Genomic DNA, 20,271 nt, shown 5'->3' with positions numbered 1-20,271 from the left:
GTTTTCTGTCAGAATAATACTAGAAGAAAATGAATATAACTGGAAAAGTTTGTCACTTACTTGAAGAGGCTTCCCATGAAATAGCTTGCCCATAGCTATTTTTTTCTTCTGGAAACTCTCTGAATAAAGGGCAGACAAAGTGTGCATTTGTATATTTGCATAACAAAACACTAGGTGCAATTCAGTTACAGTTAAACATGAAAGAACTGTTGTTACAGCATGATGATACAAATAAAGCAAGATTTCTAGAGAAAGCTAGTGTTATTTTTGAAGAAAAAAATAAATATATATATATAGAGAGAAAGAGTTGAAAACTTACGCTCTTCCTTTGGTATAAAATCCTAGCAACAACTTGCAGGCTGTCAGCGCCCTGAGGGCACTCAGAGGCCCTACCTCGGCCTGCTGGATGGATTTGGACCATGTTTTAGCCTCGTTTCCATCCTAGTGCCTGTCTGGTCTCCCTGGGTGGCCCCTGGGCCTAGCTCATTGCTGGGGCCACTAACAGACCCCACTTCCAGCACCCAGCCCTGCCGCACCGGGCCCAGCCGCTGGGGGTTGCTGCCGGGTGGGTGAAGGGCCCTGCCCAGGCTGGGGTCACCCCTGGCTCCTGGCTGGCTTTCCTGAGGGGCGCCACCTGTGGCTCCTTGGCAGTCTGTCAGGAGTCAATTGCTCTTCATTTGGTTGTGCCAATGCATTTGTTTTTCAGGAACACTCTTTACCTCAGCCTTCAGAGGAGGCCCAGCCATGCTTAACTTGCCACCAAAGGCATCTCCCATGAAGTACTAAACACTGAGCTTGTATAAGGTACAGACGTAAACGTCACTGACGCAGCACCACAATCACCGCAATAAATGTCCCCAGATACCTCTAGCCTGTTCCATTGTCTAACTGAATAATCACACAAAACTCAGAACAACTGTCCTCAGCCTTTTTTACCTTCAAGGTTGGCGCTTCTCTTTCAGAAGAATGTGAATGTGCCAAGAGCTTGCCTCTGCTCTCCAGCCGTTGTGTATGCTCTGGCAAAGCACATCCCTTTCTTCACACAAAGGTAATAGAATTAAGGGCATACCTTTAAGCATGAACATTAAGGCAGCAACACAGCTTTTTCCTCCTGGGAGAATGACATTAGGTACCGGTATCACAGAAAGAAAATAAATGTGGAATTTGTTTTTCTTAATACTGCTTTTAGTATTTTTGTTCCTGTTAATTACAAAACTACATCAAAACTGAAAGCCACTCCTTAAACAATGACTTTCCACTTTGAATAAAAGTATGATTATAAACTCCCTACGATGCCAGGAACATGTATTTTTTCCTTATCTAACCACTGGGTCCAAATGTATATAGCTACACAGTCTCTTTAGAACCTCATACTAAGTATGCTGGCCTCACACACACATAACAATGACCTGCTGCCAGACACGATTGTACTTGAATTTGCACAAGTTACTTCGGTGTTATCACAACTGGCAGCCATTCAACATCAAAGGCACCTTCACTTAGGATTCAACAAACATTTATCTTGAAGAAGAAACTCTACAAGTACATTAATGAGATGTATTAAATATTCCTAACAGCTAGAATGTGAATGAAACTCTCTAGAAATTCAGAAAATTGTTCATTATTATCAAAAGCACCACTTGACAAACTTTTATGTGAATATGGGGGGCAGTGTCACAGAGTAATTGTTTTGACCCAAAACATTATTCTAATTTAGTTATCATTTGATTCACTGTCTTTCATAAACAATTTTACTGTCTTACCTTCTCCCTTTGTTCCTTTAATTACTAGATTGTTTTAAGAAAGTATGAAGATCAAAAGCTGATTTTATAGCACTTTGAGGTGTGAAAATCCAAGTCACTTGTAAATAAAAGATGATAAAAATACCTTTTTCCCCTGAAAAAAAAAAGTAGAATGTGTTTTTTTTTCCTTTTTAAAATAAGATTAGAGCTTGGGAAAAGGTGCACACTACAAACTGTATGGGATTCTTCAAAGCGATCACAACCACCTGATGGAAAGCACAGCAGAGGTAGGTACAGAACAGCTACAATTTGAAGCCACCACGCGCATTTCACCATATTGCAGCAGTTCGCTATCCTAATCTTCAAAGCCTAGAAGGTTTATACACAATATTGTGGTGGGGCATAACACTATCTAGATTATAGTAACCCACATAATTTTAAAGGGGAATTTTAACACCACTAAATCAATAGGAAATATGTTAACAGCTTATGTGGGATTTCCCTTTGAGCAATTTTATCTATTCAGAACTTTAGTCTATCTCCTCAGACAACTAGAAGAAGCATTAAAGAGCATATTCCTTATTTGTTCATTACTGATTTCTGATTTCACATATTTATATGGCAAACTAGGGAATGATGTACACTTTCTGCTCACCATAATATAGCCTACCTCATCCCATATAGCTAGTTCTTTATTTAGAAGCCTGATTACCTGTAGATTGAAAAATCTTTTTTTTATATCTGATTTTGTTATGACATTAATATGAGGGCACTGATCAATAGATAAAGCTAGCACTTAACATGAACTCTGGGGAAAAAAAACTGCCCTGAGTAAAATAGGGAAAAGTTTCCACATGGGCATCAATGTGTGAACCAAGACAATGTTTTTCATATGAAATGTATAAAATGTAACTGATTTATCACAAGTACCATTGACATATCTTTGATAGACTGCAGTTTCAACCAAGCTTTTCAACTGGTTGGTAGCAGTCCAGTAAATACTGCTTTTGAAATTAGTTGCATCCCAAACTGCTAACAAAGCACAAAGTCCCATTGAGAGACTAAGCCTAGAAGAAGCAGAACTTCTGGTCAGAGAAACATGTTGTAAACACTTACACTACCTTCTCACCTGGAGGATGCTGAGAAAATAGTATGAAAGTGCTGCAGGACAACTGGTAGCCTGAGGCTATCCATATGGTGAGAAAAACAAAGCCGGTATTTTGCTAGATACTGCAGCTCATGGAAAGAAACAAGAATAGGAAAAGAATTAAAATAAATCAGCAATACCTCCCTTGCTCTTGGAGCGAGAAATTCAATGAACTATGAATATCTGTATTAGATATCTGAATATCTGTATGAATACTGCAGGACTGAGCAGTAAATGGGCACTTACAGAGCTTAGCAATTGGGATGCAATGAAAAATTAAAGACTGCTCAAAATGGTAGCATTCTGTAACATCCTGTAAAGTACTTGGATTAGAGAAAGATCTTCCAAAGATGGTGGAAACTTTTGAAATTTATAGCATCAGCCTGACCTGTGTGAGATGCTAGCAAAATAGAGGGATAAAAACTCTTTGTAAGTCTTAGTGATGAATGAGAACTTTATACTGATTGAGAGTAAATTTTTGACTGTAACAACCACTAGAAAAAAACTATTTACTACTGAGATCATAGAATGGTTTGTATTTTGCTAGTAATATAACTAATTCACTTTATTTCTTTATACTATAAATCTATATTTGCATCTTCCATAAAAAGCTTAATCTAAATGAAGCTGCTTAATTCCACTAAAAGTGAGATTTTCAGCCTGTAGATAAGTACTTTTGTCAAAAAAGGTGTTTGGTAATAGCTTCTATGGTATAACATTATTTCTAATTAATAATGGCCTTGTAAGAAATACAAAAAAAATAAAAAATGTATTTTATTCATTTACTATTTGTGTGCATTTCAATTGTTAAAACAATTTAACACAACTTAATAAAGCAATAATTTAGTTTGCATCACACCACACTTGATCCAAATTTTCTACCTAACACATTAACCACTTTTCAGGCACAAACAACATGGAAAAACTAATCATGTATTCAAACACTGATGATGTCCCAAACACTATATTTTATTTCAACAGCATAAATGTCCTAAATTAATGCAATATTCATTTTAATTAGATTTTGTATTTCAAAGCATTTTTGCTCAACTCCTATAATTTTATGTAATTTGTATCAATGATTCATGATACAATTAAAGCCAAAGGTTATACGTAAATTAATAATTATATAAAGGAAGGACATATGCTTAAATTATGTTAGCTTCATGTTATCAAACAGGATGCCATTCTGAAAACAGTGGAAATATATTGTCCATCTGCAAGAGAGATAAATCATCTGCCATAGGATAAAGGAATGCAAGCATAATGGCTCACAAAGATGCTTATTCCTACCTTTGGTAGGAATTCTATACATGTGCTGAGCAGTGCTGTTGTAAAAAATGTGTACATGTATTGTAAAGACTGGTGAAACTGGTTCAGCTGGAGCAAAACCAGAATAATTACAAGATGTATGTGAAAACAAAACAAAAACAAAATCAACCAACCAAACAATAAACCTGCTCAATTTCTGCTCCGTACAGGGTTTTCAATTTTAATCCCAAATAAGCTACTTTGCTTTGCTTGCCACTCGTACACAGATACCAGTAAAATTACATGATGTAAGGGTTGTGAGGTCCAGCTCAATTAGTTCAGCTCAAATCAAAAAACCTAAACAAACAATAGTAAAAGTGATAAAAAAAATTAATACATCACAAGGTGGTTCAATCAGTCACTTGGATGGACATCGTGGATATGAACTTAAGTAGTGTAAAATGTAAGGGGCATGGCTAGTTTTGAGGCTAATTTTCCAGTATTTGAAATTTGGAAAGTATTAACCATGGTATGCAACATCAATAACATCAAAGATTGCATTTATGCATAAGAGATTTATTAGAAATAAAGCTGCCACTTGAAATGGAAAAACAAGTGAACTTGTGGGTAATTTGTCTTTATCATAATTTGAGACAGTTTTGCAATGAAAGTATAAACAACAAATTCATTTACATTTTAAAATAGTCTTTAATGAGGAAGTGCAGGTATTATTACAGCACTTGCCGTCACTTTCAATGTTTCATGGTTGTTCTCTTTCAAGGACCTGTGAGATGATTAGCCATGCTGAGTACCAAAACATAAAATCCAAAAATAGTCCATAAACTTGAGTTTACATGAATGCAACATAGATTGTTTATGAAATTAGATATATGCTTCTGTAATTTCATATCACTGAATAGTAAGCACACTAAGTAAAAATACCACTGCTATGTAAAAAATGCCTTTACCTGACTTCAATATGCAGTGTGATTTTTTTAATCATAAAATTATATTGTTGAAAAAGACCCCATGAGACATGAACCACTCTCCAAAGACATATCTGCCATATAATTCCTGTCCTACTTCCTGTCCTACCTTATTCTTAAAATTTATCAATTACGGAGTCTCCAGAATCTCCAAGACAATCAATTCCAGTGCTACACTACCTTTATCAATGCAACTTTTTCCTTTTTTTTTTTTTTTTTTTTTTTTTTCCATTGTGTCACCTGAATGCTCATTGCTGCAACACAGGCACTTCACTTCTTGTCCTCTCTATGACAGATATGGCAAATGCATCATTCCATTCCCTACCTTCAAGGTTGTTACCACTTCTCTCCATGTTGTTCTTTTACACTGTGCAATTACAGACAGACAGTTGTTATCCTTTGAACTTTTCCAAATACTTTCTAACATGTTTGAAGTGGAACGTCAAAACTGGACTTGGTGGTCAAGTTAAGGCCACAATACTACTCAGGAGATATACTTTTTTTTTTTTTTTTTTTTTTTTTTGCAACTGGGTTGCTGTTGCCTCACATTCAGCTTGTGAACCTTTCTAAGCCACTGATCAGTTCTGAAGAACTGTAGCAAAGTCAGCTTTTTCCTCACAAAGATGATTGCTTCTACCGGGTAAAAAAGCTTGCATCCACTGGTACAGATATTCTCGCTAATTCTTAGATTATTTTGAACTAATCCTGCCTACAGCACTCTTGTGACCTACCTTCTAGCATCTACAAATTTAACAGATATAATCTCTAATTGTTTAACTCAGGTCGTAAATAAAAACACTGACAAGTTCTAGAGCTAGGACAAATCTCTGAGATTAACCTGTAGTTAATGACTTGTTTTACTGACAATGGATATCTAAGTATGCTTTTCTGACCAGTTTTGCACCCACTCCACAGCTATCATGTGATAGCCTTGTAAAATTGTTTATGATGCCCGACTCTACAAACCTGAGATGCTTTCCCCTCCTCTCAAAAGGACCTAGCAAGGCCTACCTTAGATGAAAAACTTTTTTTTCCTTTTTTTTTTTTTAATGTGAGTTTGTTCCTGAAAAAAAAAATCCAGACTTTTAATCTTTTTTTTATTTTTTTTCTTTCCCTTCACCTTTATGGGTGCTTACAAACAGTTCAGGTTTTGTTCAAGGATGTTTCTGGAAATTTACTGTCCATAATTCTCTGGCTTCTATTTTCCTCCCTTTCTACAGAAATGATTTATGCTCATTGTTTTCCACGAACCTACAATATACAGGATGCTCTAACCAGAGGTGAAATTTGAACATTTCACACATGGTTGATTTAGTCATTAACAACATTAACAGTGCAGACTTCCTTTCCATCTGAATAGGAAAGAGGACAAGTTCAGGAATATTGCTAACAGATACCGTTAAGCCAAAATGTGGTGTGTCTGATACTTTTAGGTCACATACCTTGGCAGAGCATTTTTTGTAATGTGCTCCCACTGTATTCTGAAAATATTTTGACTTAACTTTGCAAGGGCATAAATGACTGTGGTAGGTAAAAAGTATAATCAGTATTGTACATCATTACCATACTCAGAAAGCATAAAGCCATAAGAAATGGGTGATTGGTTTTAGTTAAGCTGATTATGAAACATGAGATACTTCATATTTTCATAAAGTATTTTATCATACATTGCAATATGTGATAAATATAACACCTTAAACTAACAGACTGTACTTCACAACATGTTTGTATCTCTGATTAGTAGCAATGTACCCAAACAACAATTAAGAAGTCAGTTCAGTGTCCAGTTCACTTACTTTTCCTGCCTAAATGGACCAATGCCTAAATAAATTGCTTAGGCACAAATAGGATTATTGGAGAATAAAGCAAAACGGTCATGAGAATAGGCTCCCCAAATAATAGCAACAGTGTCTGTAAAGAAAAACATATGAAGAAGACCTGTACAGATGGGGAAACTGATGGCCTAGGCAGTGAAGCAATTTGCACAAGGGCATCTCTAAGACCAGTAAAAAAACCATGAGTCTTCCAAACCCAAAATTCTGAGTGGGATATGCCTCTCTGCCTGCCTCCTCCAAGAGTATTTCTGACTGTGGCTGTACAAATATAAACGACTAAAACTACAGCTATTTAGATATGATAAATCTAATTAACTGCGAGTCAAAATGTATTTGGAGCACAGAAAGCCAAAAAAGTTCAACCCACAGGGTTTATTGTAGTTTCATTTTTGTTAATTACATGTGGTTTAATTGATTGGTAAAGCAGTCTAGAGTAATTTACTGATGTTACAATTTAACTGCCTGTAATACTGCATTCAATCCAATAAATTCCAACCAAAAAATCAAATTGTATTCTGTTTTCCAGAAATAACTTGTGCATAAATTGAACAGCATGGATAAAAATAATGATCCGTTCAAATATTCATATTCCCTATAGAACTTTTGCTACTATACAACTGTCCTAAAATAACATTACATTAATTTTAATTAAATTTTGCATTTCAAAGCATTCTTTCCACACATAGTATGTTTTTGTGTGACTTCTGTCAATACTTGGAAGATGAAAGGAAAGCCAAAGGTTGTATGTTAATTATTATCTGTTGAAATTAAATATAATGAGCTTAGTTTATATGAGGTTACATTAACTCTCAACTATTGTTTGCAAACTGTTGGAGTAATAAAAACTATAGCTCCAGGAAGGATAGACATCATATTATTATAGCCTTGAGAAAGAATAACTACATTTTTGTAGATGGTATTGTACACTCATGGTTTGTCCTAAAGACATTTCTTTTCAGCCTAAGATTCCAGTGTCTGTATTAAGAGGTTGCTAAAGAAATATGGATATATATGTTGATTTTGTCACCACGTACCTACTTTTTTTTCCCCTTCTTCCCAGAGTAAGGAGAGAAGCCTAGAACGTGCCCAGATAGACTGTACAGCCACGGTTTGCTCAGAGCAACGACACCAAGGAATGTTGTATGTATAAATGTCTACAAAAAGCACAGAAGCTACCCATAGAGTTTGTGATAGCAACCATATTGACATTCACAGCCATGATGAGATTCTAATGAGAGATTAAAGCACAGGCACTGAAAAAGTAAGCTGGTGAATTTAACAACAAATTTCCAGTTCCATTGATCATTGCAATCCCTTTGCACTGAAATATATTAAAGCTCAGACCTTAACATGAAGCTATCAACATAGAAGAAACCTTAAAAAAATGTTTTGAAGACACTAAAGAGAGAAATAAGAATTGTGTATATTATCAGTAATAAGTGTAAGAAAGACAAAGGACAATACAGTTATTTTAGAAGGCATGTACTACCCATGCTGACTAAAGTGAAATGCAAATATTTTGGAATAGAGTGAGACATAATATTAATCCCTCTTTACTACTATTCAATTGCACACGTACAGAAATGTATATAAACTCAACTCTGAAAAAAATTACATATTTGATATATTTACAAAGATCAGTTGGAAGTTTGTTTAAGCAGATATACTTTGTGAAAGAACACCAGTAATACTGACATCAGCCGTCTACTACAGACCAGCTAACAAACATTTCAGACATTACGAGAAATCAGAAGTATTGTTACCATGAATTAACATATATATTTTTAGAAAGATTAATATTCAACTGTAAGTAAACAGAACTTTAGGTAAAAAGGAAGTGCAGTGGGAGAGAGATAGGAACTATACATCTCTCATTGGCTTGGACATTGAGTTGCCTCCCTGCTCTTGGAGGAAAAGCAATCCTGACTTCTGTTTCCTTCATGCATCCCATATCATTGGTGAGTCACCTGAGCCAAAGATGCCCAATCAGTGCCACCAAAATAGCTCCCGCTCTGACAAAAGTTGAAGAGGAACTAAAACTGCATTTGCACTTCCCTCGGATTGCCATTACAAACCTTTTCACTCTCCCTTCACAGCAGAGTTCTTCCAAGTTTTGTTTTTGTTGTTTCCTCCTAAATCCACCTATTTCTTACAGGGCTTTGTTTGTGTTTTAATAGGGAGAAAAAATAAGCACGATACTACAAACACAGAGGAAATATAAATGTAAAGAACGGTCTCCCAACTTTGGGCCAACATTCAACACCTGCTCTTTTGTTTTTGTTAGGAGACAATAATGAGTCATCTATTTGGTGCAATCCTCTTTATTTACAAAGAACATATGTACCATCCCATTTCCTTTAACACTGTGGAAACAACTCTAGATGACTTTTCTTCTCAAAAATTCAAACGAAGCTCTCTGGCTTCTTCCCAGGGCCTTACTGCAGACTGCCTTTCTCACTGCCCGCTTCTTTTTGCTGACAGGTAGTTTACTGAAAAGTCTCCTAATGCTCTTATGTTTACAACTAGTCCCATGGAAACCTCTCAGACCATACAGCTTAACAGCTCCTTAGGCTCTGCCAAGTGGCTGGTTGCCTCAGGCAGTCTTTTTCATTTTGTTCAGGTCCCTCTTTCTCTTCAATAATTTTAATTTTTACTTCCTGTTAACTTGAAAGCTTAACCTCATCACTGATAAGATTTAACCAGGTCTGTGACAGATAGCAGGAATTAATATAGTCCATTATAATATATATATAAATATATAGCTATATTTTTCAGATAATGTTATCTCCAGCAGCATTTTATTCTAATCCTTAGAAATTTGAATTTTGATAATAGGCTCTAGTGAATACCTCAACTATTCATTTTAAAGTACTGCTATCATCACTAATAACTATATCCAAACTTTCTTCTATACACGCACCCAGGAATTATACATAATGAAGTTAATTTATTTCGACTATTCCCTCTTGGGATCTTTCAGGCTAACTACACTATGCAAACGTGAAAAGGAACTTTGGTTATTATGTATTAAGAACAACAAGTTTCTTTTCCTGGTCATATCTAGATATAATCAAAACACCTGTATAGTTTATGCTTTGCAGCATTTAGAGTTGTTTCTGTTGTTGAGTCATGTAGCACTTGTGATATCTGGGTCGTTGGTTGTCCAGACTGCATGTGTATTGGAATATACTCGAGCTCTCTTTTGGAGCAAATCTGCTGATTCCCCAAGACCAAAGTGGTAATTTTGCTAGTATAGTTCATTTCCTCCAGTCTATATAACACTCTAACACTATTCCAACAGACCTGTGCCCTCATGTGCCATGCCTTCGAATACAAGGGAAACAGAACATCATAACCATGGAGGGTCCAAACAAAACCAGTCAATTCTCTGCAGTCAGGTCATGGTGAATTCACCCCGAAGACCACAATTCAAAAACAGAATCGACACAAGACACCCACAATTACTTCCTGGGATGGATGTCTTTGGCAGAAGATACATAAACTTCAACAACTGAGATGAGTCCTTCAATCTCAGCCCCTAGTCTTATATGATAGTTGTTCACAGACGCCTCCTAGAACTATATATTTTATTGAGATATCTATGTTAGATCAACTTTGTGTAGCTCACCCCCAAATAAGCCTTTCCAATAGATTAGTGAGTCTGCCACTTGTACCATTTCACATTTTTCTATCTAGCGAATAAACATGATTTGAGCAGAGCTATTATCGGAATTAATCAGGTAATAATCACTTATTTTTATTAAGTGACAGTATTATAATTACAACCTCAATTTTACAAAATTAAAGATTAACTCTCACTAAATAAAGGCAATTTGACTCACTGGATCCTTTATATAGTCAAGTCTCCCACAACTAAATCACAGTGTAAAGATGAACACTACAAAAAATGGGTGGGATGAGCTGTTTTTGTCTCTTTCAGAAGTGATTGCAGAGTGAGTCCTGAGGCAAGAGCTACTGCCAGCTAACTAGGCATATCACTTGAAAGGTTCATTCAGAGAGGAACCTAAATTTTAGGTTGGAAAGAATGCAGAAAAAGTCAACCTAAAATAAATGTCCCAGTTGTCCTCAATAAAACTACAACCTCAGTTGAAATAAGCAGTCATAGCTCTTGATTTCAGAAGAGCTTGAGCAATATAACAAATTGAGATTCTAGTCCTATGAATAGCTCCTTTGACTTCAGAAGGATTACTCACAGTCTATGACTAAGTACATATAGATGTGTAAGATATTTGCTAAGCAGCAGACAAGAAGCTACCAAAAAAGAAAAGTGATCTGTGAGGTTAACTTTGAAACACAAAGTATATAAAACCTGTAGACATCTACATGCATGAATAAAATTACACATCGGGATACTTTAATTATATATAAGAATATTTTCTCATTTTCTTTATAGGACCACCTGTCTTTGGTGGTCCCTTACCCACCTTAAAACATATAGATGAACCAAAGTATTCCTTTTGCTCCTTTGCTTCATGTTCAAGAATACACCGTGTTCTATGTGTATTAATATTCCTAATCTAAACATATTCCACTTCATAAGCAATATTAAATACACCAAAAGCCATTATTGCACTTAATAAAAGGAATACTTTAAAAATGCAAGTGACCTTACAATATAAAGTAAAACAGTTCTAGCTGGAATTCACATATTGTCTACATTCATTAGTACTACTGACATAACTGAACTTTCCTGTTCTTATTAGGGTTACCATAGAAATGAGCATAGAGCTGTTACATGAATTGTTACTGTTATTAAGAAGCAGTCTATTTCAGCTTCATTTGTGTGTTTTTAAGAATCTTTGAATATTCAGGAGAATAAAACTGCCTTGGTATTAAAATTAAGGCTAGAGAGGTCTTTTTTTTTTTTTTAAACAAACATAAGCTTATTCAATAAAATGAAGCAATAAGTTGTGTGGCACCCACACACTGTATAAAGCAAGTATTCTGTATAATTCCATGTTTTTATGCTTGTACATGCTATTCTTTCAGACAGGCAAATGGTGCACAGCTGACTGTATAATGAAATGCTATATATAAATATGAAAATTCTAATAAAGGAATGATATTAACCTTTAAAGTTAGGCAAGCATTTTACACATATAATACCATGCTTTCAAACATTTTTACATAAATGTGCAATCGTGCATTACTTCCTCATTTCTCAAGAGACTTACAGTGTATTACACAAGCAAATAAGATTCCAAGTCTTATTTTTAAGATATATAAGAATTTTCTGTTATGTAATTATAGTAATATGTAAAAAAAGTTTTTCATAAGAAAAAAAATAAGACTGCATTTTAAGTAATTGTCTGATCTAATATACACAAATAGCACACACTGGCCTACAAATGTATTTTGTCTTTGTTGGGGAGGAGGGAAGAGAAGAGGACATCTGTATGTTTATCAGTGATTGCATGCTTCTGGATTAATGACAACAAATCTTTAAAACATCTGGCTGAATGTACAGTTTATGGTCTATCTTAGCAGCAGCTGCTTTACCTTATGAAGGACAAATATTTGCTATAGTACCACAGCTAGAAGATGTGAGGCTTACAAACCCATCTGTATGAGCTCTTAGTGACCTCAGTGTAGTTTTTCTGCGAGCAAAAAGAAAACCTTGATGTGTTGTTAATGAGAAATTGCTTTGGATGCAAATTTCATCTGTAGTGTGGTGCCTTTCAGTCAAAAGTAGTTCAAGGGACAAAACCTTTGAGACATTATGAAAACTGGCAGGCACATGTCAAGCTTTTCTGTATAATGTTCTATAAACAGATTCTCCTGCAACGATTCTCAGTAGAAGACTGAACAAACACTTTAAATGTGAAAGATGCAGAGACAACAAATAACATTATATTCAGTTTTCTTATTTAGTAAATCTGGGCGATATATCTTTTGTGTGTCTGTGTGTGTGTGTTTAAAGAAGGAAAAGAGGGTCAGATTGAAACTTCACAGATGGGCTCCTGGGTATAGAATGCAAGAGGCCTAACAAATCTTTTGGGAAGAAAATGACAGGTCTCACTTTTTCATCCACTGAACTAACAAGGGCAATTTCACAGAGAAAAAAAAAAAAAAAGGTACTGCTAGAAAGATTTGTGAGTCTTTGGAAGAAAAAGAAGGATGAGCAATTAAAACCTAGAATATATATCTTATCTTTTTATGCAATTAGTTTAGACTGTTCTAAAAATACTTTGCTGCTCCTGAACTTGAAATACTTAGGGACTCCTTCAATTTATTTGACAAATATTTCTCACCTTCTGTCTACTTCTATGTGAATTTCCAGGCTTGCCCACAAATGTTATCCTGCTTTGTAAGTAGGAACTTGAGTTTGGTACCCATAAGATTGTTCCCATTTCCTCTGGTTTGTTTCTTAAGAAAGATAGTGCCATAACAAAAGTGCTTGGAAAATCAGTTTATAAAATTTTGTGCTGTTCCTTCCAAGGATCAAGGTCTCTCAGATGAGCAATATTTCACTATCCCACTTCTTAAAAACACTGTCCTTTCTTAAAAACATTTTTAAAATGTCATTGATCCATGGGAGGGATGGGTAGAGGAAGGTGTCAAGGGATGCCAGGCAGGAGGTTGTTCATGTTCTTCTGCAATGTTTCATTGATCTTTTTAGAACCATGAAATAAAAGAATGATACTTCCCATTTTCTTTCAATGCACAAGGTGAATAACTTTGATGGTAGAAGGTGAGATAGAGAGTCTGTCTGTTCTTTCTTACTCTTTCAGAAGGCAGGAACGAAGAACAGAAACTCAGCCAGGAGTTAAAGTATAAATTTAGATGTTCAAAAGATAAAGTACATCTTACGAGGTGGCAATTTAAGCAGGAAAAAGCTGAGAAGCAAAATTTTATTATGAATGAAAAAAACCACAAGTACATGGCTTATGGAAAAATGATCTCAACTAATTAAATGGAAAGAAAAATAGATGTGGGAAAAGGGAAGTTAAATTCAGTGTTAACAGACATCAATTAAAATTCTTTGGAAAACAATTTTAATTTTTTTCATATACATATAGTAATGTCATACATGTAACAGAGACTAAATTCAAATGAACTGCTCACTAAGATTTTGTCAGTACTCTGAGCAGCAGAATGTAAATCTTCACTCAATGGGCAACAAATTAGGAAAGAAATTAGAGATAAAAATTCTAAATTCATAGAAAATTGAGACATTCCCACTACACAATGGGAACAACTTGTTCTTGCTTTGTATTGGACTGATGCCATGCTACATTCAGTTTGGAATCAGTAATGACCAAGTTTACTCAAGCATTAAAGCCAGAGAGCAAAACACAACACGAATTTTCAACTAAACATAGAAGTCTAGCAAAACTTAAAAAGAATATGTATTTGTTTACATCAACTGCGTGATAAAATTCATCACTAAAAGAACTGGATAATAAGATTCTACTTCTCTAGGGGAAAGCAGACTGAGGTGAACAATAAATGGGGAGTTCTTGATGAATAGGTATTAACAGCTATTAACAGCTTTTTCCATATTTGTTTGTGTTTCTTCTATATTTAATGTCTTACTGTAGTTTGTGTCCATGTTGAAGGAAACATCTAAAGAATCAACATTCCTGTCTTTCAAGGACTAAAATAGAAGAAAACTTCATCAGCCTAGAACAGTGGGTTTTAAAAGTAGGTACTTCAGGATTCTTTTCAATAATAGGTAGCCTTCTCCTTGTGTGTTATTCAGACAATTTATTCTCACTTCATTCCACAGCCTTAGAAGAAATCCTACCTACATAAACTTCTGCTGATCTAGATTAAAGGAAAACACTACATGGAAAGTTATCAAAAAATTATTATCTGACATGAACTGCTGCTGATGTGCTATAGTGGATTGAAAATACAGACCGTTTGCTTAAACATTTATGAACATAATGCTACCGATCTGTAGGCACTTTTCCTTATCTCATTTAAAATATGAAGAAATACCTACTCAAATAATTTTAAAATCAAACAAGGAACATTTCTGAATTAGAGAGAACCAAGTTTCTCTGGCTATACTCGAGGAAAAATAAAGATCAGCACTCAAGCATGGGCGTCTGAGAGTTTTAATCCAATTCCAAAGTATTTCTTTCTATTTTGCTCTTCCAAAGAAACTGATTTACACGTATGATGTATTTATTAGTCAGCTTGTATGAATTTTCATAAAGTCTTAGAAATACTTTTTATAATATCAGGAAAATAAAACTTGGAATTTAAAAAAAAAATCCACAAGGATGTGTGTTCTTTACAGGATGATGGCTACAGAATAAATTAAAAATGCAAATTTCCAAACATCTAGAAGAGTAACCATGGAAATAAGAGTAGACTCCCTTAATCTATAAAATCGTATGTTCATATTTATTCTTAAACATGCCAATAACACAACCTGATTATAATGAGAAATTATATCAAAGAATTGCTGCATTCCATTGCAACACATTGTAGCACAGGACTATTAATGAGTTAAGTACTGAGACAAACTCAAATGAAATATTAATAAATTGAATTGAATACTGTAGTTTAAGGTAACTTTCATCTATACAACAACAAATATATGAGCATTTGCCCTTAGACGTAGAACATGCTTTATATTATTAATCTGGGAAAAAAAAATAATAATAATAACTACTATAACCTATGTCTTTCTTTGTAAAACCAGTTTAAAGCTAAGACAGGCATTAGTGCACTATAATTTCAGTGAAGGAAAATGGTAAGTGCTAGTTATCTGGTACTTTTAAACCATATATAAATTCACTGTAGATCTACAGTTTAAAAAAAAAAGTTATTTAAACATTCCTAGTGCCAGTATACTAAGAAACATTTATTCATTAGAGAAAGACTCAGCTTTTATTTATTTATTTATTCAGGTTATACTACTACTAAGCAAGTATTCTTTCCAAAAATTATCAAGATCAGAAGCTTCAAAGGAAAATATCTGTCTAAAAATATCAAATTTTTTTTATGAGAATAAAATTAATTACGACAAGTATATGTTAGCTCAGTCTTGCCATTTCCACGTAGCAATATACATAACTTAAATTTAATCTCATCTAAGTCTAATCATTTTTTAAACAGATAAGAACAAATATTTGGGCCAAATTTTCCAACCCATCTGTAACTATACACACTATAAAATAATATGGTTTATGTATGAATATTCATTGAAGAGGTTTAATTGTGCCATGGTTTTAATGACAAAACTATTGATGTCAATAGAACTAGAATTTTGCTTTCAATTTAAAAAAAAAAAGTATAAAGTCTTTGCAAAGAGAGTTTTCTCCTACTATACATTTCAATAACTTTTGATAATGACACAGCAAAGTAACAGCACCAAATAACCTCCTGGGAAAGTTTGAGATACTACACTACAATCCCGTGTTCAATCAACTTATCAATGCAGCATTTTGAGACTGAGAGTATATTCTGGTATATATAAAAAAAATAATAATAATAATAATAGCTTTCTACAATCTAGTTCTGCAATTTCTGTAATTTAAAGCAATGTTTTCTTCTTCTTCAACATAAAAAGTCCAGGGATGAGGGTGGGGGGAGTCAGTAGAATGTTGAGGGATATTTAAATTGTGTATACAGGGGAGAGTGGGGAAAGTGGAAGTGGGATTCTTCATCAAAGCTCTCAATAAATTCTGGAAGTTATGCTACCACAATAATCTTAAATTATTAATACCTCTCTCCGTCGAGAAGCCCAACAGGTTTGTTTGATTTTCCAAACGACGGCAGCTACCAGCAGTAAGGATAAGAAACAACTGCAATTACAAAAAAAAATATGTATTAAAAAAAAGTAGTTGTAACATAATTGTCTGAAAAAGCTTAAATTCTTAGGGTATCAATGGTAATGAAAATACATTTAAGCATGGAAAAAAAATACAAAAATAGAGGAAAACTGAACTATACCAGGATGAAAAACAACTGTCAACCATCCAGGTTCAAAGTTAAAAAAGGATGCGCGCATATGATACTGCAGTTAACTTCTTGAAGTGCTATTATTGTCTCCATTAGTGTGGGTTAAGCTCCATTACAACATTCAACAACAGTCCACATACACATAACAGTCTCTCGCTGCAAGTTTCAAGGTCACCAGATGGAAAAAGGGTGAAATATAGCAAAAATTGATTAAAAAAAAAATAATAAATTATACTTCTCTCTTGGTATGTAAATTCTGAATAATTTCCTGGGATAAAGGAATTGTAACTAGGCAATGAATATGATTGTTTTGAGGAACCAGGTCTGCAGATGACAATAGGTCTCTTTAATCAAATCGAGTATTTTTATAATTTCTATAGTGAGAACCTCAGGGAAAACATCCTAAGGAACACAACTGCTTTACAGCCCTGAAGATACAACAGACAAAAAAAAAAAAAAAGAAAGAAAATAATTTAAAGATAAAAAAGATTAAACTATTAAACTTCTGCAGTTCACAATGAGAGCATATGCTTTCTCTCTTGCTCCAATAATATTGTATTTGTAACATTTAATCCATAAAGGATTTTCACAGAAAGATCATTGGACTCTCAACCGTTAATGAATTTCTGGATACTGAAAAAAGGCTTCTAAATTTGACACCTAAGGTAAACAGCACATCTTTCAACTGATTTAGATCATCAAAATATGAAAATATCTGGATTTTCAAGCTGTGTGAAGAACTTTCAGTCATGTGAGCATATCTACTGTGTTTCCAATCAATACAAGCATGTAAATGTTTAAATATTCTAGTCATAAATATTTTTTCCAAAAAGCTTCAAAATGTATTTTTTTTTAACTAATATGGAAAATACCAAGAATTCTGTGAAGCAGTACACTTCAATGGAGTACTGTGCATGAGTGCAAAACACAACTATTATCCACGCAGGAACACCAATATTTCCCTACATCATGTTGTAAACAGAATTAAAATTATGACCTCAAAATGCATCTCCAGGAGGAACAGCTCGTGTCATTCAATATTTCTCCATGATATTAAGACTATTAGAAAACAGTTTATGGCAACTGTAGTATAATGTCTCCATTAAGGTAATGGAATGAAAGCACTCAATCATTCCTCGGTCTGCAAGCAACCAAGAATCAGCTGTACCGCTGAGTATTTCACAATAAAGAATACTTTTGCTCCAACTATGTTCAAAACTCAGTTTCCATAACACAAGCTCACCTTGACGGTTAAAGTAATGCAAATCAATACAGCTTTCTATCAACATATTATTCACTTAAAACTCTTTTCACTGCCAGCTTCTAAATTCTTTTTATCAATTTCTTTGAACACCCTTGAGAAAGGATGTCAGAGTAAGGCTAGGTTTGAAAGAGGAAAGTACCATACATATTAAGTGATTTAGACATAAAATGATCAATTATATAATTAAAATTAACAGAGTGTTTTTTTGTGTTTTTGTTTTTATGTAGAAGACTTAATTCTGTCTGTTTAGTTCCAAGAAGGCTGATAGTTCTGAACCTGAAAGGAAAAAATGGTTAAAGGATCTATTTCTAAATGTAAAGTTTGACTTTCCTCTTAAAAGCCAATGTCAACCACCAGCATTTCCTTTAGCAGTTTTTTAATGCACTTTGGGACCTAGGGATTTTTATGGAAAAGGAAGATATATTCTGCCTCTCTCCTTGTAGTACCATCTTAAATATGGTGGTGTGCTTTTATTGGTTCTTGGCACAGATTTTCTAAAAAACAAAGGTAGTTGGAATTTTGTTTGGTTTTGATCAATAGATCAGAACAGTTCAGCATATCTAAAAATCATCCTCTGAACAGGAAATTGTGGAAGAGTTAGCGATCTATAATAAAAAGACGTGAGAGGGCAAGTGCTGGTTCAAGAACCTTAGAGAATTCTGAAGAGAAATTTCAACCTTACTCTTTAATGAAACTCAGTGTAAATCATCTTTCTACATGGGTCTTCACTGGCAGGAACTAATGCAGTAAGAACATTTTAATTTATGCACCATCTTGGTAACACAGTATTTCTTACTAAAAGAGTTCCTCTTAAGAGATTTTACGACAAATTATCTGAGTAGCACACACTATGTTATGACAGAAAGTAACCATCAGAGAACATTCACCATTTTGTTTAATGTATTACTTCAGTTTGTGCACTCTGATTTCACTTCTTTCACTTTCTAAAATTTATCTTTGGCTGTCTGCCCTTCTCTAGTCTTCTTTGAAAGCAATCACAAGTTGACTATGAATTTTTACTTAGTGTCCAGGGAAAAGCAGAACAAAGAAACCCCACTGTCCTGCAGAATAAACTACCTTTGCAGCAACTCTTTTCCATTTTTTTTTTAGACAAATAACTGCTTAAAAATAATCTTTCCCAGGAAAGTTTTCCCTTCCATATACCACACAATCTATCTAGAAACTGCCACAGATGCTTAAAAGCAAGATAACACTGGAGTACTGACGTACTGATATAAATTAGCATGCTGTACAAGGGTAAGCCATCTTAACCATCTCCTCTATACCCCTTTCAAAAATAAATAAGGAAAACATCAGCAACTCTATTTAGGATGATGAACTCAAATCTTGTGGAATTCGAAAAAGATGATGAACTCAAGAGAGCTGGACACAAGAAACTAAGAGATCCTTGCACTTTGCGTCTTTTTCATTGTAGCCAGGAACTGAATCCCTTTCCCAAGAAAATCCTGTCTTTTGCTTTTACTATTTTTTGAACAATTCTCGTAATCTAGGGAAAAAAATAATTAAAAAATAAATAAATAATAATAATAAAAAAAAACTTGAGTGATCTCACTTAAAAGTTCATCCAAATTCCTTCTTTAATCTGTATGTCAATGGAGCTGGGTCACACATCTAAGTTTCCTGTCATCAGTCAAAACATCTTTTGTGTTATGCGCAAAATCAGAAACAAGTGTTTTAAAAACACACATAAAATAATAATAAATAATCTGGAAATTACAGTAGTGATAATGTCCAATGTTTTCACTTGTGTGCCATCTTTTCCTGGCAAGTAAACATGAAGTATTTGACTTTTTCTCTGTTTTCTATACAAATAATCATTTTTTTCTCACTATAAATCAGAAGAAAGACTCAAAATTCGTGTTAATAAGAGAAGACAGATATGGAAAATAAGTTTTGTCAAACTAATCTGTATTTAGGCAGTGGGGAGGTAACAGTCTTGTTTTATGTAGAGCAATAAATAAAAATTAAAGCTGACTACAAAGAATCTCAATATTGAATGACTTGGCAGTTAAATAAGAGAATGAAATTCAGTGACAATGAACTAAAGGCAATGTGCACAACATAAATAAATAAATAATAAAAATAA

The 20,271-nt window shown here is 34.2% G+C and overlaps 1 protein-coding gene across 18 annotated transcripts in view; it reads right to left on the bottom strand.

The window, feature by feature from the left end:
• The window catches only part of ATRNL1 (attractin like 1), a 519,237-nt gene that overhangs the window by 203,377 nt on the left and 295,589 nt on the right, over positions 1 to 20,271 (bottom strand). For 17 of the 18 annotated variants that reach the window (XM_080597609.1, XM_080597608.1, XM_080597595.1 and 14 more), the window contains one exon: positions 16,665 to 16,743. In XM_080597609.1, coding sequence (XP_080453735.1) covers positions 16,665 to 16,743 — 79 coding nt within the window. Of the gene's footprint in view, positions 1 to 80; positions 120 to 16,664; positions 16,744 to 20,271 lie in introns of those variants that run through there. The other variant, XM_080597588.1, reaches the window with a different exon arrangement.

The sequence above is a fragment of the Anser brachyrhynchus genome (genome assembly GCF_964034855.1).
Source record: "Anser brachyrhynchus genome assembly, chromosome: 6".
NCBI lineage: Eukaryota > Metazoa > Chordata > Aves > Anseriformes > Anatidae > Anser > Anser brachyrhynchus.
Note: the sequence above shows the minus strand (reverse complement) of the source record. Positions and strands in the feature narration are given on the sequence as shown.